At 45.4% G+C, this 23,951-nt stretch overlaps 1 protein-coding gene across 4 annotated transcripts in view; it reads right to left on the bottom strand.

Moving 5' to 3' along the window:
* Dmrt1 (doublesex and mab-3 related transcription factor 1) overlaps nt 1-23,951 on the bottom strand; it is a 112,720-nt gene that overhangs the window by 71,034 nt on the left and 17,735 nt on the right. For all 4 annotated transcript variants that reach the window (XM_042262140.2, XM_042262154.2, XM_042262147.2 and 1 more), the window contains exon 3: nt 1,186-1,469. In XM_042262140.2, the coding sequence (XP_042118074.2) occupies nt 1,186-1,469 (284 nt within the window). The remainder of the gene's footprint in view (nt 1-1,185; nt 1,470-23,951) is intronic.

Raw genomic sequence — 23,951 nt, 5'->3', positions numbered from 1 at the left:
TAAAGACTATTGAAACAGAAATTTACAATGATGCTCTCAGAGGCTTGGGGTTAGGAAAGTGGAGAGACATACATCAAAGTTTCTACTTTCAATTTTAAGTTCTGGAAGTTTAATGTACAATGTGGTGGTTATAATCTGAAAAATGCAGACTAAACCTTAGGTGAATGCAAGCATGCACACAGGTGGTGTCTTCATTAGCCTGACTGTGATAAGCAATGCACAGTGTCCACATGTATCAGGACACCACACTGTACCATATGAATGTATCCAATTTTTCAATTATGCCTCAATAAAGCTAAGAAAATACGGAAGGAGAAAAGGGCATCAAAGATTTGCACCAACTCCTGGCTATATGTCACACTGAACTGAAATCAAATCCGTGCTGAGAAAGCCTCCACATGTCCACTCAAACATGGTGAGCACAGTTCTTGTGGGATCACAGCATCTTCTGCGGCCTGGTGGTGTGGGTCTAGCCTCTCAGCTACCCACTCCTAAGAAGTGAGTATACACTGTAGTCTAGCCTCGGAGTGCTTCTGACACGATGAATGACCGGATGGAAATGGGTCCACCCCCGAAACAGAACCATTCCAGACAAAGCTCTTTCCCTAATGAGGCAAAACACTGTTTGGCTCCAAATATTGAAAGCTCCTGACTGCACACTATTTTAATAATACATGTGTGTGTACTTTGAAAGACGGATATCCATTTGTAAAAAACACCCACCTATATTACTGGGCCTTTGCAACACAATTTAATTCCCTTTCAACCCTTTCTGCCATGCAAACATACATCCTAATACTCTCTCGCCCAATGTAAAAATTTGTGGGGAGATGCCTGCCACCTAGGAAGCTACACCTAATATATACTAAGCTGTCTCAAGTCAGGGAAAGCTGAAGGATGTGGGACCACAGGTATATCTAACTCTGGCCACCTGAGTATTTCTGCAACAATGTGAGAAAAGAAAAACTAGAAACCAACCCAAATACATGCATAAGCCCTTCCAAGTCCCTGCAGTCAAACTCTGGAGTTAAATGGCATTATTAACAGATGGAAAGAAAAACCAACGTGCTTTTCATACTGTGACTACATGTGTGCCGAACTAGGCATGTGCATGGTTCATGTGTGCATGCACGTACATTTTACATGCATGTGTGTTTCACATATCCCATTAACTCTGGGTCATACCTGCCACTGGTTTCCAGTCTGTGCAGGCACATAAGGTGCTGGGAGACTCCGAAGGCTGTTCTTCACAGGGGATCCCCCAAGGGGATTTCCCACATCCCCAGAGGAGGACTCAGCAGACAGAGCCATGGAGTACTGCGGGTAGTTGTACAGGTTGTTGTAGTAAGGGAACAGAGATGGCTGGTAAAAGCTGCTGTAGTAGGCGGGGTCAGACACCAGGTCAGGTGCGTTCTCGGCATGCCCTCTGCTGGTGACAGCAGGAATATCCTGGATGACCATGCGTCCCTCTAAAAAGGAAAAGAAGACATAAGATTTAGTGTGGGGAATCCACACATCTTGCCCTCTAAACCTTGGCCATGCCTGAAAGATCACCCTCCAGGTGAGCAAAGAGCCTGGAAATGCAAGGGAGAAATCATCCGCTGCTTCAGCCACAAGGGCAGGGTTCCAAGGCTGCTTCCTGCTGGCGGCACAGCTGAAAGACCCTTGCCAAGTTATTTTTTATTAGGAATACCAAATGACTTTAGAGGTAGATTCAATTCCATAAAGCCCGAGAGTGCAACCTCAACATGCCCCCTGCCTCAAATGTCCAGAGACTCGAGATCGAATCCAGTTAACCTGTCTACGAATTCTTACCACATGATAAAGGAATGTCACTCCAGGAACTCAGGGAGGGACTGAGTTTGGGCACACAGTTTCCTTTATGTCCTCCCAGGGCGAATACTGGATGCTTTAGTATGGACCAGAGTATGGACCAGGAATAGACCAACTTGTTCTGCAAAAGTACAGTTAGCTCTGCTTGAACTTCTGTGGACCAGCCAATCGAGGCCGTGGTGCAACAAAGCCTTTCTTCACACAATTGAGACGAGAGTCGGTTTAGCCCCCAAAGGGTAATTAGCCCGTCCTATTCCTCAGAATCTGCCAAGAATCTGGGGATTCAGGTAACCAACTCTCGGCTGATTCTTCAGCTGAAATGGAGGAGGGTCTCCACTGTAACCTGTCTAAATAAGAGACTGAACTAATGTCTCTGGCCTCGATCCAATGGACAGTCACTCAGTGTTCTAAGAGATGAGCCAGGCCCTGAAACGGCAGGAGCATGCCCTGTACTATCTACAGGGAGCCTGCAGTACAGGTGAAGGCTGCGGAGGCGGGATTTCCAATCATCCAGTATAACAGCAAGGCCCGCAAACTACTATGGAAATTCGGAGGAAGGGAAGATTAGCTTGCAGTTTAGAGAAGCATTAGACCTTTGCAGGAAAAAAAAAAATCCGCACTACACTCTGGAAAAGTAAAGAGAGAGCTGAGGATAGGGCTGAGTGGTAAATCTAGGCCCTGGGTTCAATCCCTGGGGGTGGGGGGAGTAAAATAAAAGGTGGGAAATGAGGAGAAAAGAACACGGATTAAAGATAAAGGCAGAAGACAGAGTGGCGGGCATCAGGCAGAAGAACAGGACAAAAGCAAGGACAGAATGAATGGGCTGAAAGGTAGGCTGGAGCCAGCCAGGCCTGGGAGCCTTTATATCTAGCTCTCCAGATGGAATGTAACAGGAACCAGTGAAGATGTGTGAGCTGGAAGGATGGTGGATAGAGCTGTGCTATGGGAGCTCCACCTGATGGAAAGTCTTGGGAAAAGTGAAGAGAGATGAGAAAGACCAACTGTGGAGAGACACAAGATCAGACGGAGCACATCAGACTACAAATGGAAGGGTAGCCTGGTGCAGGGACATGTGGGACATGAAAAAAAGAGAGATGGCAGGTGATGGGACATCAGGACTGAAGATGGGGGAGGGGGATGAGGAGTGGAGTCTGTGTGTGGCAGAGGGAGGGAGGGGTATGTTCTGTTTAATGTAGACACCGGGGCTCAGTGAAAATAAGGAGCTTGAGACTTCCTGGGAGCCACCAAGACTGGACGCTGAGATCGCAATGGCTACACTGGGGGATGGGATGGAGCTAAGGCATGAACTGATGATGAAAGCCGAAGCAAGACCACAGAAGCCAAAGGTGGCAGACGGCAGAGGCTCCAGCTGCAGTGTCAACCCCTGCTCAGAAACCACCCAAATCCAGAGCAGGTCAAGAGGAAGAAGGGTCTCTGCGATTTCCCATTGTGCTGTGAAGGAAGCAACAGCATCTGGCCTGCTAAACAGCTTGGAACAAGGAAGCAAACAGAGAGAGATGATGGCAGCGAATGGCCAGATGATAAGATCCTGCAAGGAGCACCAGACCTCCAGGCTGCCACGTGCCCCCTGTGCCTAGCCTAATACCAGACGGAGAGCAGCAAGTGTTTTTAACTAAGGAGAGCAGTAAGCGATGGCCTCTTAGCAGCACAGCATCAGGAATAAACACGGGATAAAAACAAGCTCAGAGAACCACAAGCTCTTGTTACTTCCTAGTTATGAAGGGTCCAGCATACTAAGGCGTGGAGAAGAGGCTCCCGGAGAAATCCCCAGCATGATGTGTGACCCCAAAGCACTCAGAGAGTGGTCCTGGGTAAACGTGTGAGAGGGGGAAGAGAAAACGTGCCAGGGAGGGTGTGCGCACTCAAAGAGCAAGGCCTGGAAGGTGTGCGTCAAGTCTACAACTGAAGCCTCCATACTGCCTTCTTTTAAACACTATAGAGCTCTTTTCTTGCAAGGATCTGAATCCACCCACCAGAGGCTCCCACAACTGCACTGGCAGGCCATGGGTTTCTTTCTTTCCTTTCTTCTCTCCTCCCTGCTCTCTTCTTATGCAAAACAACAAGACGAGCTGGGGAGAGGCCTCAGGGTTAAGAACACTTGCAGCTCTTGCAGAGGATCTGGGTTCAGTTCCCAGCACTCATAACTACCTGCAACTCCCAGCAGCTCATAACTACCTGCAACTCCAATTCCAGGGGGTCCAGTGCCCTCTTCTGACTTCTACAGGCACCAGGCACACAAACAGTGAACACAAATACATGGATCCTCTCACATATACACACCAAAAATTAATAAAATAAAACAATTCATTGGCATAATTGGTAATTTCTGGTATCTAATCCTTTTATATTCAGTGCTGGGTCCTTTAATCTGCTTACAAAAGAGACATAAACATCTCAAAAATGACAAATCATGCAGACATTAAAAAGAAAGGGATGAATGAAGTCGTGGATTATCTAGCCCTGAGTACTGGTGGGTTATCTAAGTAGGCCAAGCTAAGTATCCCAATAAACGGTGGAAACCCTCAACCTAAGATTTCCACCTCAAATCAGGTACAGTGGTGTACACCTCTGATCCCAGCACTTGGAAGGCTCAGACAGATGGATCTCCCTCTGAGTTTGAGGCCAGCCAGACCTACTTGGTAAGACGCTGCCTCAGAAAAAAAGTTAAAAACAATTCCAACTCAAAATAGCTAGAAAACAAATCAAAATTTCTATGTGTGTACACATACACATGTATAGACATATAGCTTTCATGAAGTTGTTCTTCACATACAAAAAAGTAAGACTTCATTCTGAATCAAAGGAGAAAAATAGTAAGAACTAAGTACACCAACGCTCGCATTCCCTTGGTCTGGTTGTGAGTTCCTCCAGCCAGTCTCAAGGCCTCATGTGTATCACGTGTGGTGGTTTGAATGAAAATGGCCCCTATGGACTCATAGGGAGTGGCACTATTAGGGGGTGTGGTCTTGTTGGAGTTGGTGTGGACTTACTGGAGGAAATATGTCACTGGAGGTGGGCTTTGAAGTTTCAGATGCTCAAGCCAGGCCCAGTGTCATTCTCTCTTCCTGCTGCCTGCCAATCCAGATGTAGAACGCTAAACTACCTCTCCAGTACCATGCCTGCCTGCCTGCATGCTCCCATGCTTCCCACATGACAATAATGTATTAAACCTTTAAGCATAAGCCAGCCCCAATTAAATGTTTTCTTTTATAAGAGCTGCCATGGACATGGTGTCTCTTCGCAGCAATAGAAACCCTAAGACATCATGTCAGGATCCTTTAAGCTCCACATCCAACACCACTAATACAAAGACCAGCGGTATGGACTGCAAAAGATGTATCTTAATGATTGTGTTGAAAAAATCTAAAACTAGATGCCACTCTGTGTCTTTTTGGAATGAAAACTTGCCAATATTGTTTAATGTTATTAATAAGGGACAGTCCATGGCATCAAGCCCAAGTAAAGGTGGTGCTTTTCTTAACCAGTGACCCCCTACAAAATCATCAACTCAGTGGTTTTTCTACCATGATGCAAACTGTAACAGAAAGTCAGATCTCTCTCCCCACTGCTGGAGATTGAGCCTAGAGCCTTACACTTTAACCAGACACTCACATTTGTTTTTTGAGTGGGGGTCTCCTTATGTAGCCCAGCCTGGCTTCAAATCTACGGTCCTTGTACCCCAGTCTAAGTGTTGCGATTACAGGAACACACCACCACACACAGCAAATCTGATGTTTTAAGTGTTATGACTACTGGCATATAGTCCTAATCTGCACAGAATGCCAGCAGGACCAGATTCAGCTGGAAGGGTAGCAGAAGGCAGTGGGTACCATCGCATACACCCTGAGCCCCTTGTCTCCACATATCCATGTGCAGGCCAGCCACTCTAATGCTCACACCTGGCTCGGTACAGGCACCTTTTGAACATCTCATTCTCCGACAAGCCTTCACAGTCCTGTTACTTTTTTTTTTTTGTACTAACATATGCAATGTGAAATATGATTCATTCCTTCATGAAAGATCAATACCCATACATGATAAACACCCTTATTGATCTTGAAGTGTTATATGCTGGTCTCTGGGCCTGCAGCATATTAATGGTAGTTAACCAGTAATTCATTTTAGGTGGGTGAAGGCTTTCTCCTCTCTTCTCTAGTGTCATGGCTCCCAGCATTGTTGCACTTTAAACCCTCTATTCAAGCTTGGAATTATACCCACTTCTTATGCGAAGGAGGAAAAGGACCATCAACGAAACCAAAAGTTACCACTGCCAACCGTACCACTTGATTCACAATGAAGTGTCTTCACAATGAAAAGAAGTGACTTTTTTAAAATGTGTAAGTCTATACTTTGCAGATGCCTGTGCTACTTAGCTTCAAAATTCCATGTGTTGCCAGTCAGGCAAAACCTTCACCAGTAAATATGAGTAAATCTGAAACATAAGATTACGCTTCACCAACTAATATGAACTCAGAACTAGGAGGTCCCTGTTTGCTTAACACTGTCCTTTGAATATGACATTCTGTGGATCTAGAGGGTAAAATGGGGGTGTTCCTCACTGGAACAAGAAGTATAGGCTAGCTGGCTGCTTTTTTAAAAAATCATTTTCTGTGGGACATTCCCATGTCCCTATTAATCAGCTCCTGGAACATCCCACACTGAGGAACAACTGAGTAATCTAAGCCATGAAAGTGCTGAACCGACAGGCTGTTGTGTACCAGTTTCCTCAGAGACTGAAACACCCTACAGGGAAGCTCCTTAAGCAGGAAGGTCAACGGCTCAGCAGCTTCAGGAAGTCCCTGAAATTCAGCAGATTCACTGGACTCCTGCCTGACAGTAAGCAATATGAGCTGAAGCTGAGCTGAAAAGAAGACTCTCAGACAATCCGAGCTGCCTGGGAGAGGCTCCAACCAACTGAGGCACCTGGAAAGGACACTCCAACCTGGTGAGCTGCCTGCAGGTTCCCAGCTTTGTAAGCTGTCCTGAGGGTCTTCCAGGCTGGTATGGAGCCTCGGCAGCTTCTTAAGTGGGGCAAGATCTTTATAAAGTAGGAATGGCTTTGTCGGAGCTCAGTGAATTAGACCACGAGCATGTAAAGAGTGTCACTAAAGTAAAAGAACTAGAGGAGATTTAAAAGAAAAATAGTAAAGCAGATAAAGGGGTCTGCTGTGGAATATTTGTTTAACTATGCAAAGATCTGTTGCATTTGTTGAACTATGTGAAGATGTGTTGTATTTGTTTATGTTGTGGAGTTTTGTTTAACTATGTAAAGATATGTTGCATTTTTTAACTATGTAAAAACATAATTGCTGTTTTTACCCTGCCTGCCTAAGGTCACTGATTGGTCTAATAAAAAGCTGAATGGCCAATAGAGAGTGAGGGGTACAGGTGGGACTTCCTGATAGGGAGAGGAACTAGGAAGAGGAATTTAGGCTTGGGGAAGAAAGAAAAAGAGACACCAAGGAGATGCCAGGGTCCAGACAGATAGACATGGAGGAAACAAGCAAGTAGGACATACAGAATGAAAAGAAAGGGAAAAAGCCCCTGAGACAAAAACGTAGATGAATAGAAACAGGTTAAATTAAGTTTAAAAAGTTAGTGGGACAAGCCTAAGCTAACGCTGAGAATTCATGATTAATAATAAGTCTCCATGTCTTTATTTGGGAGCTGGTTAGTGGCCCAAAGAAAACAACTTCTGCAGGTCTTTCTGGATTACTCAGAGACAAATGTGGCAGGATTCATGTCAAGCCAGAGTTCCCAAGGAAGAAATTGAGAGAAAGGCAAACTGTGTGCTAAGTGGCTTGTGGCTTTAAAGCCTGAGGAGCAGTCCAGAAGACATCTGTGCTAAGACAATACAGATGAAGATGATCAAGCCTGCCTAGGGATGGGCAATTTTCCCCCCAGATTAAGGAGAATACATTTCCCTAAAGCAAAAGGTTAAGCTAGACGTGCAGATGGTTTTCCCAGCCAGGAACCCCCCCCCCCCCCCGCCCCCAACAGCCAGGTATGGTGGATGGAGAAACAACAGCCACAGCCAACCCGGGGCTACTCTGACCCAGAGAGCCATCAGGGGAGGGTAAGTCATGTTCACCTTTGGCCCTGGGTAAGTCTGAGTGTGGGAACCTACAGAGGTTTCCTAATGAGATCTGAGCTTGCTTTACCTAGCAGGGCTGCATTAAGGGGATGGATTAACCACGTGCCTGGTTACCAGATGTTTGGAAGGGTCTGCACTTGGCTGTGCTAGGAGGAGGTCTTTTGCACTTTTTAAAAAGCCCTTTATAAGAGACAGAAAGGGCTAGTGGATTAGGATCCAGGCCCTCCCGAGGCTATCCTGTGTTTCTTCTATCTGTCTCTTTCTCCCCTCTATATTTCTATCTAAATCTCTTATCCCTCACTCCTCAAGAGAACCCTGGGGGAAAAGGTAGGGGCAGGCCTCGTACATCTGAGCAGATTAAATCAGGCCCACTGAGGTCACCAGTTGTGAAGAAACGTTAAGGAATCTCCATGGAAGAGCTGCAAAGTTATAAAAATGTAATGGCTCAGAGAGAATGACAGAGGATTATAGAGAGTTAGTGCCTCCTATCCATGCTTTACACCCAACTTTGATCTGTAGAGGAAGGCAACTGATGCAAATGATTGGAACCTTTCCAGGCAGTATCACAGACCGTGCTTGCTTGTGTCCCAACTTTAGTATCCTGTTAGTTGTCAAACTCTAGGGTCACCCGACACTTGCTCACAACAGATGACAATGAACTCTGATGGCGCTTCTCCAAGGTTCTCTGTGTAACTCTACTGTCTGTTATGGAATGGTGGTTCACCTTGTTGCCTTGCCCTGCCCATCACCTGGAGAAGGTTTTGTTAGATAGATGACATGATGCTTGTCCCCAAAGGGGATCTGAAGTGAAGCAGAAGACCCTCCATAAAAGTATGGAGAGCAAAATCTGGATTTTACTTCATAGGGCTTCACGTAGCTTTTGTTAAACTCAAGATTCCATGGGGCAGGGAGGGGAGCAATGGGAATAGCAGAGGAGGGCACAGACCAAGGCAGAGTGGTGGTGCATAGGTACACATGTAATCACAGGGCTCAGGAAACCGAGGCAGGAGGATGATCAGTTTGAGGCATCTTGGCTACACAGTGAGTTCTAGACCAACTTGAGCCACATAGTGAAACCCTGTCTCTTATAATGACCATTTGTCAAGTATGGGTCAAGAATAGTCCCAACTATCTGAAAGGGCTCTCTTTGGGCAATTCATCTCTGTGATGCTACGTTTTCTTCACTATTTCTGTCAAAGCAACAGCACACAGTAACGGCTGTGCAAACATGGCCACACCCTCTTAACCAGGAAGGAGGTCTGAGGATAGGTACAGAGACGCTCTCATTCTTTTTTTTTTTTTTTTTTTTTTTGGTTTTTTCGAGACAGGGTTTCTCTGTGTAGCTTTGTGCCTTTCCTGGAACTCGCTTTGGAGACCAGGCTGGCCTCGAACTCACAGAGATCCGCCTGCCTCTGCCTCCCGAGTGCTGGGATTAAAGGCGTGCGCCACCAACGCCCGGCTCATTCTTAATTTCTAAAGATATTTTTCATTAAAATACTTTTTTAAAAAGATTTATTTATTTATCATGTATACAGAAGAGGGCGCCAGATCGCATTACAGATGGTTGTGAGCCACCATGTAGGTGCTGGGAATTGAACTCAGGACCTCTGGAAGAGCAGTCGGTGCTCTTAACCTCTGAGCCATCTATCCAGCCCTAAAATACTTTTCTTATGTTAGCAATTAATGGGCTCACTGTGCTGTGTGGCTGTTGGGTTTTATTATTTGTTATCAACTTGATACAAGCTAGAGTCACCTGGAAAGAGGGAACACAGTTGAAGGACTACCTCCATAGACTGCTCTACAATAGGCAAGTCTGTGGAGACATTTTCTTGATTAATGTTTGATGTGGGAGGGCTCAGCCCACTAAGGAAAGTGCCACCCCAGGTCTGGCTGTTTTGAGTAGTGTAAGAAAGCAGGCTGAGCAAGTCATGGGGAGCAAGCCAGTAAGCAGCACCCCTCATGGCCTTTGTTTAGTTCCTTCCTCCAGGTTCCTGCCTGAGCTCCTGCTGACACTCCTCACTGATGGACTGTTAGGGGAACCTGAAAGCTAAATAGACTCTTTCCTCACCAGGCTGCTTTTAGTCACTGTGCTGGCTAGTTTGACATCAACTGGACACAGCTAAAGTCATCAGAGAGGAGGGAACCTCAATTAAGAAAATGCCTCCAAGCCAGGCAGTGGTGGCGCACACCTTTAGTCCCAGCACTCAGGAGGCAGAGCCAGCAGGATCTCTGTAAGTTCGAGGCCAGCCTGGGCTACAGAGTGAGATCCAGACAGGCACCAAGACTACACAGAGAAATCCTGTTTTGAAAAACCAAAAAAAGAAAAGAAAAAGAAAAAGAAAATGCCTCCAAGATCAGGCTGTAGACAAGCCCGTAGAGCATTTTCTTAATTAGTGATTGGTGTTGGAAGACCCAGACCATTGTGGGTAGGACACCCCTGGACTGATGGTCCTGGTTCTACAAGAAAGCAGGCTGAGCAAGTTATGATAAGCAAGCCAGTAAGCAGCACCCCTCCATGGCCTCTGCATCAGCTCCTGCCTCCAGGATCCTGCCCTGCTGGAGTTCCTGTCCTGACTTCCTTCAATGCTGAATAGTGATGTCAAAGTGTAAGCTGAATAAACCCTTTCCTCCCCGAGTTGCTTTGGTCATGGTGTTTCATCAGTGATAGTGACCCTTACTAAGAGTGTTTTGCTGCGGTGATGGGAAGCTAACTCGGACACTTATTCTAACTTTCAAAGATACTTTTAGATTTCTCAACTTCAGTCTTTGTATGGTATCAACAGATATGACCCATATAAGCAAAGGTTCTTGAGACCCTCAAATATCTTTAAGACTGCTAAGGGGCTCTGCAACTAAAATGTTTGAAAACTTCTGTCTTCTAGACATTTCTTTTTCTAGCAATTGGAGGCCAGTGTCTAATTCTGAGGTGACTTTCTAAGCAATGAAATCCCAATGAGTCACCTCCAGATTAATCAATCCTTAAGCCTGGATCAGAGTAACGACTACAAGACAGCCAGACAGTGAACCTGGGGGTGACAGCACCCACTCTGAGCCAAACTGCTGAAACAGATCTGGACTCTCCTGCCACCTGCCCATCAGGCAAGCAACTTGACTGTTTCACATCTCAGAACCTATTCCTAACATGGGTATAATTGTCTAAAAAGTCCTTACATGTCTAGTAGGTAGTCTCCAGCCCATGGAAAATGCTATTACTGTTATCTTGACCACAGCACAGTCCTAACATACTCAGCATGCAGCCAGAAAGTCATGGGACAACTCCCAGCAAAGTCCTTGTCCACAGTGCTCCTTGTTAGGGCACCATAGGGGGCTGGCTTGCACCTGCAGGGCTTCCCAAAGGCAACCGAACTTGGAACGGAGCACAGACCTCTTCTCCTGGCCTTCTCAGAGGTCAGACAGTAGCCTTGAGTGCACTCAGTGTGATATCACTCCCTAAAGCCATAATCAGGAAGTGCGGGAACAATCTGCTTCTCCCACAAGGCAGTCCTGACAGGGCTATTTTAAATGTCAAACATAAATCTGGTGCCAGGAGAGCAACAACCACTCACTGTGCACTCTTGGGAACAGGGACGACTGCAACTGAGTGACAGATTCCACGAGGTGGGGCACAGCTCACCATCCCTTCCCTTTCCAAAACCCTGTGCCCCCTGTCCCACCCCTTCCTCTCTGCTTCTGACTTAATGTTGCTGCTACAGCGCTTTCCAAAACCAAGACAGAATTTTATTTATATGGGAGTGGGGGTGAGGGCTGCAGTTTCAGGGCCGAACTTTCAGCTTGCTATAAAGTTAATGTGCTATTCAATGTTCGTTCCAGCCAAGAAGGTGGGGCTGTGTATTTCCTGCCACCCTGCAAGGCCATTATCAGTAATTGCCCATTACAGCACATCATTATTTCTCCTAGCATAGTCTGTGACCTCCAGGCTTTGCACGCGGGTAGAGCAAACCATTTCATCTTACCAAATTTGTGAAGGAAGCGCTTGACCTTTAGGGCTGTAATGCTGCACTCTAAGGCCACGTCAGAGGACAGGTGCGTATCACACGCACACTGAACCACAACCTAGACTGTTTCAAACATTCACCCCGATGTACTTTCCTCACCTCCACAGTTTTACCTCCCCTCAAATAAAAAGAAAATAAAACATAATCAACTCTCCATTACGGGGGAGTTGATAGCCCAAACAGGAAATTATCTCAAGCCCTTTCTACTCCCTTTCCTTTGATTTTGTGTTTAATTATGTCTTAGTCACTGTTCTACGGCTGTGAAGAGACACCACGACCAAGGCAACTCGTAAGAGAAAGCGTTTAGCCGAGGGCTCGCATGGCGGCACACATGTTGCTGGAGAGAGCTACATCCTGGTCCACAGGCCAAGGAAGACAGAAGCACTGGACCAGGTGAGGGCTTGTGAAAACCTCAAGGCCCACCCCCAACCCCCAGTGACACACTTCCTCCAACAAGGCCACACCTGCCGATCCGTCTAATCTTTTCAGAGTTCCACAAACTGTATCACACTTTTTAAATACCACACCGAGAAAAGGTGGAATTGAGCAGATCACAGAGAGAGAAACTTCAAATCTGAGAGTGAGCAGACATGCTCCCCCATTTATATGGCATAGGAGCAAGAATTATGGTCAAATTGTGATGAAAATGAGATTTGGGGATTTAAATGTAAACTGACATCCAATGCCACATCCCCTTACAGTTACACAACTGTATTAGCCAGGAAAGAACAGACGACAGGGTTGCAAGCTGAACCCGTGGAAGCCAAATGCTTGGCCACTCCTTGGTATTTCTCCTCTACTGGCACCTCCTCTGGAAGCCCCAAAGTTCCCTGTACATTGAAGATGCACCTCTTTGCTACCAGTGTTCAGAAACAGCCCCAAAGAGTGAAAACTGCTAAGGACCAGACCATCGGGATTCTGTATGGTTCCCTTAAAGTATTTCCTTCTTCCCATCTTTTGGAATAAAGCTCCCCTCAAATGAGAGTTGTTTCTGCAAACAGCCTTCCTTTTTACCAAATGACATCAAATAAAACACAAAGAATTAAATTTAGCAGCATTTACAGACTGAGCTGCAAGGAAGGCCCTACAAGCAATTTCATCCATCTTGAAGTACAAGTGGCAGATCTAGACACCCACGGGTAACGGACAGTGAGACCACAGCTGAGGAGCCTCAGCAGGAGACCTGACATTTGTCCTCTACGCCACACAGGAAAGGAAGAGAGTCGCGATGAGTATGGTGTGTGGACCCTGCCAATGGCTGACAGGGACTCTGTCGTTATGGCCCTTGTGGTCTGGAGGAGACAGAATGACTCCTCTTAGAACTCAGATTGGAGGTATGGTTCACGGAGGCCAGGAGTTCTTGAAATGCTGTGACAAGGCTGTTACAGTCATGAACATCTTTTCACTGAGAAACGCTGAGTGAGGCAGGGGTCAATTTTGCTCTAAGACAGGGTACGGCAGTTCCCTAGGCTGGTCTTGAATTCCTCGATTCACACGGCCCTCCTGCTTCAGCCCCCTGAGTATCTATGACAACAAAGGATGTGTCACCACACTCAGATAAAAATGTTCTTTCCTTTTCTTCTGATGGAGCCCACAGCTTCGTCCTTCTCAGGAAAGAACTCTTCCACTGAGCTACATACTTCTAGCTAGCTAGCCCTGGCCTTTCCTTAATGAGAAAGTCTACCAAATTTTAACAGAAGTTAGAAATTTAATGAGATTATCACGAGTTATACTGGACCTGTCTAATAAACTATTATGTCACCTAAGAAACATGATAAAAGCTATGTCACTGGCCACTCAGTCACCTGCTTCATATGGAAACTTCCTTCCCATCTAGTGATCTGAAATAAAGGTTGTGTATCTTTGGATCACCAGGAACCTAGCATGCCTTGGGAAAATTCCATGTCACACAAGTACCGGGAGCTACTTGGTGGCCACAGCCTGTGTTGAAAGAGGACATTAAGTTCCATGCCACCCGGCGCAGTCAGGAAGGGGCACCTATCTGGTGGCAGGGCACCTATCTGTGGCATGGTCTTGGAAGCCCGTGGGCAGCACTGGTATCATCAGCCGGCCCCTCACTGTCCTGGGAGACTGCAGCTTCAGTCCCCAGTGGATAAGAAACAACAGTGGCTTCTTCAGAGCGAAGCAATCTTCCTGGGAGACAGGAGAACACAGAGTTTCTTCCCTTAGCACACAATGAGGCAAGGGTCATGACTTGGACAAACAGCCCATATGCCTACGAAGAAAGGTTTTTAATTACGGTGTCGGGTGTTAGTAAGGATTGCAAAATAAAAACATCATAGCTGGATTATACCTTTAATCTCAGCACTCAAAACGGAGGCAGGAGGCTCTCCAGTGAGTTTGAGGGGAACTTGGTCAACACAGCAAGTTCCAGGCCAGCCAGGGGTACCAAGGAAGACTGTCTCAAAGAAATAAATATTTCAAAGGTTGTTAAAATTCCCAGGAAAGGGCCAGGTGGTGGTGGCGTACACCTTTAGTCCCAGCACTCAGAGCAAGGTGGATCTCTGTGAATTTGAGGCCTGATCTACAGAGTGAGACTCAGGACAGGCACCAAAACTACAGAGAAAACCTGTCTTGAAAAAACGGGGGGAAAAAATCCCAGGAAAGAGAAAAAAGGGAGTTGAAACAGAGACAACTCAGAAAGTTCTTTATGTGTTCAGATGTACGAGGAAATTTTCATCCAAGAATGAACACAGCCAAACTTGGAAAGAGGGATTCCGCTCTGCTCCACACAGACTCCTTAGAGGTGTGGTGTTACAGAGACCATTTATGAAGTCACAACAGAACATGTGATTTGATATGTTCAGAAATGTTTGGAAACTGGGTAAGACACACACACTGCATTCAGTTTGTAAGTGATTTAAGAGGACACAGGGTTCCAGACGACGCTCACTGATACAGTGGTTGCCTAGAATGTGCGAGGCCCTGGGTTTGGGTCTACCACTTGAGCACACACGGGTACTTGTGTGGCACATATACATGAATGTGCGCGCACATCCCATAAAAAGACATCAAAAAGTGCTGCAAAAAACGAGCTGAAGGAGAAACAAAAGAAGAGCTACTCATGTCTGAATAGAATATTAAAATAGATCCATCTTCAACGTCTCAACTAGAAATAAGGTCCATGATTTTTGAGAACTCAGATAATCCTGGCATCCCTATTCATTAATCAAAATTTACAGAATCTGAACAAGAAAAACTTAGTCTCAATAAATAAATGGGATTGGGGGGGGTTGTTTGTTTGGTTGGTTGGTTGGTTGGTTGGTTGGTTGGATGTTTTTTTGAGACAAGGTTTCTCCATATAGTTTTGGTGCCTGTCCTGGATCTCGCGCTGTAGACCCAGCTGGCCTCGAACTCACAGAGATCTGCCTGGCTCTGCCTCCCGAGTACTGGGATTAAAGGCGTGCACCACCACCACCGCTTGGCTCTCAATAAATAAATGTTTAAATAATTAAAGCAGAACCATACATATATACACACACATATATATATCTGGGTGTATTTCATGTAGTTCAGGCTGACTGTGTGTGTGTGTGTGTGTGTGTGTGTGTGTGTGTGTGTGTGTGTGTGTATAATATATATACATATCAAGGGGACTTTTAATAATCTTTAAATTTTTTGGACAATTTTCATGTAGCTCAGGCTGGGCTTGAACTAGCAACTATATAGCCAAGAATGATCCTGAATTTTTAATTCTTCTGCCTCTACCTCTCAGGTGCTGGGATTACAACTGTACCAACATCTGGCTACAAAGTCTTTTAAAACTGGGAGAACTTGACTTACTTTACCAACCCATTCATCAGACAGGATCAGAAGTCACAGAGAGGCAGTGTCTGAGAGCATGCCACTCCAATATCACACTGTCACCAGCAGGGCTGTGCTCTGAACTGCTTTCTTTATTTAATCTTAACAGATAGACAGACAGACAGACAGACAGACAGACAGACACACACACACACACACACACACACACACACACACACACACACACACACTGGACACATGAGATGTCCAGAGTAGGCAAACCCACAGTGAATGAATGAAATACACTCGTGGTGGCCAGAAGCTGGATGGAGGAGGAAACGTACAGTGGCTGACTATGGATTTGGGAGAGCAGAAAGCCCTGTGAAATGTTTTAGAATTAAAGGATACACAATCCTGCAAATATATTTTCAGGGGTGAACTTTATATGGCATGTAAGTTACACCTCCGTAAAACTGTTATTTTTTTATAAGTACCCTAAATAATATGATGAGAAATCAAGTTAAATAGAGGTTTTTTGTTTGTTTGTTTGTTTTTTAGAAATAGTGGTTGATTTAAACTTAAAGTGATAGTTTGTGGCATTTTTTTTTTCACAAACTCCTTGAAGAATCAGATGAAAAGACAATGCAAATCTTCCTAAAGAAATAGGGATTTAAAGAGCTCAAAAAGTGTCAGGCCTTAGTGGCACATGCCTTTAATCCCAGCACTCCAGAAGGCAGAGGTAGGCTTATCTGAGCAAGTTCAAGGCCAGCCTGCTCTATGAACTACACAGAGAAACCCTGTCTCGAAAAAGTAAAAAAGTTCAGAGGGTAACTGAAGCCCACAGGGCACTCGAGTTTAAAAAAGAGGCTATGACATTCCCCAGTCCAAAACATGCCCGTCCACCACAAGACCCCTGGTTAGAACCCTGCCAGCGAGGAGAAGGGCTTAGAGTCAAGAGAAAACATGAGAAATTCAGGGTCCTAGAGCCTTGGGACTTCCCTGGACAGGGAAATCAAGCACACCTGACTACAGGAGAAGAGGCCTCAGTACTGTGCCCGAAAGGCCCTCTGAGCTGAAGAGAGGGCTTACTGGGAAAATATGGATGCCATCTCAAGGCAGTCAAAAAAACGTCATCCTCAGAGGAGGTAACACAACTGTTCTTCCTTGCATGTGAGTAACCAGAGTTTGCTCCAGACAGAACCACTAGTCTGGACAAGCTCTGGCAACACATATGACCACACATCCAGCAGGCGTTCACAGGTCCAGCCGAGTCTGCGACTGGCACATCCACCAACTCCACAGCCCGGGCACAACTCTGCCTGATACTGGTACCCCGCATACCTGCATTAACGGCTAAAATAAAGTGAATGGGCAGACGAGGAGAAAAGATGATTACCATTGCCACAGAAAATACGGCACCGTAAAAATAATACGAGAAAACAGTAAGAAACAGATTATTAAATTCTCAGGGACTGAGCAAGAAGAACTAGGGAGGAGAAACAACGTCACTGCAGATTAAATATGGTGAGCTTTAAGCCAATTATAAAAGATCAAAGACAACAAGAAAGGGGAGGAGGAGCCTTACAAGTAACCGAGATAGGAGGCCTTGGGAGAAATACGGCCAGGGAAGAATCATTACAGTTTACAGCTAAAGTAATGTAGGGGTGACTTTAGCACGGAATTCACTAGAAACCGCTACCACGGGCAACTCACGGGGACAGAAACACAAAGCTCTTTACATTTAAGAAGGCATACAATCCCAAAGGGAGGAAGATACCAGACTGGCCCAGGGGCAACTGTCGATGAAAAATGCCACCATTTTCAGCCACGTGGTACAGATTTTCATGTCACCACGGCAGGGTCTTCACCGAATGCCACCATAGTTAATGGTAAGGAAAAGGGTATTGTGGCATTGGTACAATCATATCCTCAAAACATAATGGCACTGTGTCCCTAACACAAATCTAGTACTTGAGCCGAGTATGGTGGCACATGCCTGTGGTCTCAGCTACCTGGGAAGCTTGAGGCCCTAAACCTGAGGCCAGCCTGGGCGATGCAGTAAGACTCCATCTCTTAAAAGCAAAACAAACGATCAGACACTGCCTTCCATTTTTTCATACACGTACATAACGTATTTGAGTGACAGCTGCCCCGCCTGCTCCTGGTGATCCGCTCCTTCCTTCCCAGTTGGCACTGCCCCGCCCCCTGCACGGTAATGCCTTCTTTGCTTTAGACGAGCCAGTGAGTTTCACTAGGGAAGAGCTCTTTGAATATCGACAACCTCCTCCAAAGTGCCAACTGTACTCAGGACACCCAATGTTTACCAAAAGGAGCCATGCCTAAAGCTGCCAACAGAAGCGTGGCCGACTTTGGGTCTCTCGTTTGTAACACTCTGAAATGTAAAAACCTACGTTTCAAGGGCTCTGTCCATGGCTATGCTCAATAGGCCCCAGAAGCTGAGAGCGTGAGGAGCCAGCTGGAACCCAGAAAGGTGCCTGGCACACAGGGATGTAGCAGTAACAGGAGTCTGCTTTCGCGCCCAGGCCGTTGGATTCCAGCTTTCTAAATCCTTGCAATGATGATGAAAAGCCCAGATACCCAACTCTTTCCTTTAGCGAGAGGCTGAACTTGTGTTAAGTATGGACCCTACTATTGAACTATATATAACCCCAGCTCCCGATTCCACTTTTATCTGAGTAGCTTAGTCTGCCTATTTGGGGGCACGGGGTACGGAGGCACCCTAATTGAAAGCAGCAGGACCAAAAAGGCAGAATGCCACAAAAGGTACCCATCCCATTGGCATGAGAGATCCAGGATGAGGCCTGATGTGGAAAATGTTCTTTCCCTTAACAAGACTGTACAAAACACTCTATAGGGATGGGCAGTTGTCTATGGGATTCCTGAATATACAGAAAAGAAAACTAATACATTCATAACCTACCACTTACTGAGAAAATATCTCTGAAGAATGAAAAGAGGGGGCTGGAGGTATGACTCAGTGGTTAAGAAAGAGCACTGGCTGCTCTTTCGGAGGACCTGGGTTTGAGTCCCAACACCCACATGGCTGCTCATAATTGCTGTAACTCCAGTTCTGGGGAGTCAATGTCCTCTTCTGGCCTCTGCAGGCCTCAGGCACATGTGTGGTACACAAACATACATGCAGGAAAACAACCATACACGTAAGATAAAATAGTAATAAAATCAGTAACAAAAATTGTAAAAAGACTAGAAAAACAGAGTTCCAAACACCAATCATTTTACTTATTCCTGCACTTGGATATAAATTGCTACCTGGCTGATCCCAACTACTTAGTGTAGACACAGTGACCAGGGTCATGGAGTCCAGCATGGTAGCATTCCAGACTGCACCATGACCCTCAACCCTGCCGCAACTCAATACATGTGATACCCAGAAAGTTATTGAATCTCATAAGCAGAAAAAATAGTTCCCATTTTACAGAGTTGTTGTAAAGGTTAAATGAAAATAATAAATAACAAAGCAGCTAAGACCATCCCTGCCTCAAGGGAGACACTCGGTGAAAAAGAAAGCTGGTCACGTTAGAATTAACTACTAACACCTCTGGAAACTGAACACCGGAGTTGGAAATTAAACGAAGAACACATCTAAGAAGGAAAGAATGAAGGCAACAGAATTAGGAAAATGTGATTCACACCGTGTGCGTCCTCGGTTCGAGACCATCACTTCTTCCTGCCGTCCTGGCTCCTGGCAACAAACACTAGGATGGGAATGACATTTCTTTGCTTAATCACACTTCTTCAGCTTTGTTTTCTTGTGTTTTTTTTTTCCCCCTCCCGGCCCTATTCAATTTCCCACTGCTTCTCGATGCAAGCTTTTGTTCCCTGTCAAAATCCCCTCCGCTGCTGTAAATAATCTCTCTCCCTCTTTTATATTACCTTTCAAATATTTATAGACTGTTATTCTCCTTCCCTCTGAGTCATACATCATTTTTGTTGCCCTTCTCCTAGATTCGCCCGAGTTTATCTACATCTTTTAGAGAAAAACAAAGCCAGGTGCTTCAGGATGAAGACAGCGTACCCAAAGCTAACAGCCCCAACCAATACGGCCTCTTATCCAATCACACACACACACACACACACACACACACACACACACACACACACACACACTTTGATGTGCCTCTGAACTCCTTTTCTCCAATAACTCATAATTTCATCTCTAAGATAACTCAGGAGAGAGTGATAAGGGAACGAGAATGATGGGGCGCTGCAGGCAAGCAGCTCCCGGGGCAGGACGCTGGGGGAAGGTCCACTCCACTCCTGCTAATGAGAAATTAGACGTGCTGTCCACTATTTCTGCTTGTTAACTCCGGCCCACCTCCTGCCTTTGGTAGCGCCCGCATTCGCTGAATAGCATCCGTGAGACCCTCTTCTGCTTTGTTTGGCCTTAATGGAAAGAAAAGCTAACACTGTTTATTTGCAAATAAACCCCAGTTTTGCAAGTGATAAAAAGAAAACTCCTAAAACTATACCAAATTAGCTCACAGCCAGGCTGCCAAGGAAACAGCCCCTTTCTCAGGGAAAACACTGCGACATACCCCATTTGGTTTCTCCACATTTCTTCTTGACAGTGACTGACAGTGACTCTGTCCCCCGCCCGCAGCACATCCATGTGGAGGCCCTGCTTCTTACTCTCAGGTGCGTGTTCTAATGTGTGCCTTCCATCTCAGCTGTGAGGCCAGCAAGGGCATGAGGTGCACCACCACCACCCCCCACATACTGAAGCTAACCCCCAAACCTCAGAATCCTGAACTGTGTGGCTGGTCAACAGAAAGGATACAAGATGGCTAACACCACACATTATCAGTGAAGTTGACAAAAAAGAAAAGCACGGGCACAAAAAGGGAGAAGCGGACTTCCATTTTAATGTGAGGACCTAATATTTTTAGTATAGTTGGATGTGATGGAGTGTGGAGAGACTTGGAAGGTTTATATTCCTTACCTAGGAATATAATGGTTATTGCTCATGCAGCTTAATGTTTTAATTTTTGTTTTTGACTTACTTGTTTTTGTTTTCTCTGTACAATTATTTTGCCTGACTGCCTCTGGATGCTAGAAGATGGCATTAGATTCCTTGGAACTAGAGTTACAGATGGCTGTGAGCCACCTTGTGGGTGCTGGAGATTGAACCTGGGTCCTCTGGAAGAGTAGCCAATGCCCTTAACCGCTAAGCCATCTCTCCAGCTCTGTCATGCAGCTTAACTTTGACAAAAACCAGCTTATGGCTACATGGTAGACCACAATCATGCTCGTTCAGCTGCCCACAGCAAGAACTCATCTGAAGTGTGTGTTCTAGGTCTTGCTTTATACTTCATCAGAGTCTGCAAACTTGTCTTCTCACAGCTATATCGTATTTGATGGAAACGGCATATCCTAGGTATCTTGTGGAAAACATAGGTGTGATAACAAACCCAGAAGGCATAGTTATTTTATTTCACTTTGCAAGTGAAAAAATGAATATACAAACCAATGAAGTGGCCTTTCCCAATCAGAGGGATAAGAAGGCCTTCAGAATCATATCTTAGATTCTTCCAATGATGACAGATCTTCCTCTCCAGATAAAAATTTATCAAAATAGCGGCAAATTCCTTTCCTGAGTATCTTCAGTATTCAAGACCTTCGATCAAGTGTTTACTACCCTATGCTGTTCTCAGAGAGGGGCCGGGTCCTGTACCTGGCATTGTTTGCCACACTAATGATGACAGTCCTTCCATATGAATGAAAAACCGACTTCAAAACAGCTGGATGACTGCCTAGTAAGAGTCAGGTTAGTCTCTACAATCAGAACAGCTGACTAGGTGACAGTCACCACCCCTTTTCAGGATCTGCAATTGAGGAGCCAACCAACTTCAACTGAAACAGGTAATTTAAAAAAATTACCCAAATCTCCAAAATGATTATGCTGAATCCACATGAAGTCGCTAATGTTCTGGACTTCCTCTACTTTGCAGATACTAGCTCTCTCCTACGCTCAGTTCTTTGCTTCATACATCCTTCACCAGCTCTGTGGTACAGCCCGAGTGTTGCCTCTAGACTATACATAGTCAGGGCTATTTCCTTGTTATTCCCTAGTCAATATCAAAAAATAACTCTTTCTTGGAGTACTTGGAATGAACCCAGACCTTTTACACAACAGGCAAGCACTCAAGCTACACCCCAGGCCATGATTACAACCATTTATACAGCATTTACTTGGTATCGGTTATTGTGAGCCCTCTAGGAAAGACTCAAAAGTACTGAGAGTACTGTGGTTAATCTCAACCATCACCGGAGAAGCTCTAGAATCCCCTGGGAGATGATGGGCCTCTGGGCATACATATGAAGGATTATGTTGATTAGGTTAATTGAAATGGGAAGACGTGCCCTCTGTGGGTTGCATTATTCCCTAGGCAGCGATCCTGGATTGTATAAAAAGGAGCAAGCAAGTTGAAGAAGGCAGTCATAGATGTCTGCTTTTGACTGCGGATGCACTGTGACCAGCTGCCTGAAGCGCCTGCTATCGGGAATCCTCTGCCATTACTGACTACAACCTCATGTTGTAAGACAAAATAAGGCCTTCCTTCCTTAAGTTGATTTTAGTATATGTTACGACAGCAAAAAAAAAAAAAAAAAAAAAAAATGGTGACCAATATATATAAGGTGACTTCAGCCTCCTAGAATTTTATATGGGGTGGGGGATGTGAAACCAATCCTGTAGGCCACTTAGACACAGTTGTGCATCTACTCATTCCTCAGAATGGATGTGCCATAGTTTACTACATACCAAACAGTAGTATTGAAACTTCGAACATCAGATATTTACATTACAATTCCTAACAGTGGCAAAATTACAGTCATGAAGTAGCAATGAAATAATTTTATGATTGGGGTCACCACAGCATGAGAAGCTGTATTCAAGGGTCGCAGCATTAGGAAGGGTGAGAACCACTGGTCTAGACCAGGGCTGTGAAATGACTCAGTCAATGACTGACACCTTTAACTTAACTTTTAATCTGCTGTGGCTAAAACTGAACTAGGAGCTGAAGTTGGATTTAAAAACCAAACACAAGAAAACAAAGAGCACACTGCTGTCGCCTGTCTTGGACATTTTCACTGGCCTGGCTAAAATATTCCAATGAGAACTGAAAGTGGTGGGCTGGAGAGACGGCTCAGCAGTTAAGAGCACACTGGCTGTTCTTGCAGAGAATCAGGTTCAATTCCAAAATCCACATGGTGGCTAACAATCATCTATAACTCCAGTTCCAGAGAATCTAACACCCTCTTTTGGACTCAGCAGACTCTACGTGCACATGGTACACACATGAAATAAATCTTTAAAAATGAAAAAAAAAAAAAAAAAAAAGGAAGCTACATCTTCTGGTCCCTTGCTAGCTACCAGAATGCTCAGTTCTATGGCCTCGTCTCTGTTCTCTACAGGGCCAATCTTAATGTGCTTTCATGGTTTGGGACACCGAGTAGTGGGGGATATTGCACTCTTACCACATAGGGTCAATTTTTATAACCAGTAGGAAACTTCAGTTTGCTAAGAGGAGGGACACAAATGAGAAACGCGCAAAGGACAGGCATGGATGGTTCAAAAAAAATTCAAATGATACTTAAAACATATTGTTGGCTGAGGGGGTGTTCCAAGGCTCTGCTGCCTCCTGCCTCTCCTGTAGCTTCTATCTTGAAAGCTGTCCCCTTCGGGCCACATAAGTCAAGTGTGTCATCTTTTCTTCGGCATATCTGGGACAGCCAGGAAAGCACTCTACTCTTACGAGTTCGTGTGATCAGATCCCAGAAAACCCAGGATCATCTCTCCCCGCAGGTCTTTGCTTAATGGTATCTACCAAACCCCTGTTGGTATTCAAAAGTTAACATCGTCCCTACATTGAGATTAGGGAGTGCACTTTTTCCTTTAAAAAAAGTTAATTATGTGTGTGTGGGGGGGGGGATGTGTATGTGATGAGACACCCCACACCCGTGCTGCGAGCTGAACTCTGATCCTTGCAAGAACAGAACATGCTCTTCATCACAGACCCATCTCTCTAGGATACACTTTCCCCCTTTTTAGAAACAAAGGGGGTTTCTCTATGTAACTCAGGCTGGTCTCCCGTTTGTGATCTTCCTGCCTCAGCCAATGCCAGGATCAGGGGAAAGTTCCACTACACCTAGCCTCTAAGGTCCCCTCATTCCCCTGACCA

Source organism: Peromyscus maniculatus, chromosome 1, assembly GCF_049852395.1.
Source record: "Peromyscus maniculatus bairdii isolate BWxNUB_F1_BW_parent chromosome 1, HU_Pman_BW_mat_3.1, whole genome shotgun sequence".
NCBI lineage: Eukaryota > Metazoa > Chordata > Mammalia > Rodentia > Cricetidae > Peromyscus > Peromyscus maniculatus.
This window is presented reverse-complemented; position numbering and strand designations above follow the sequence as displayed.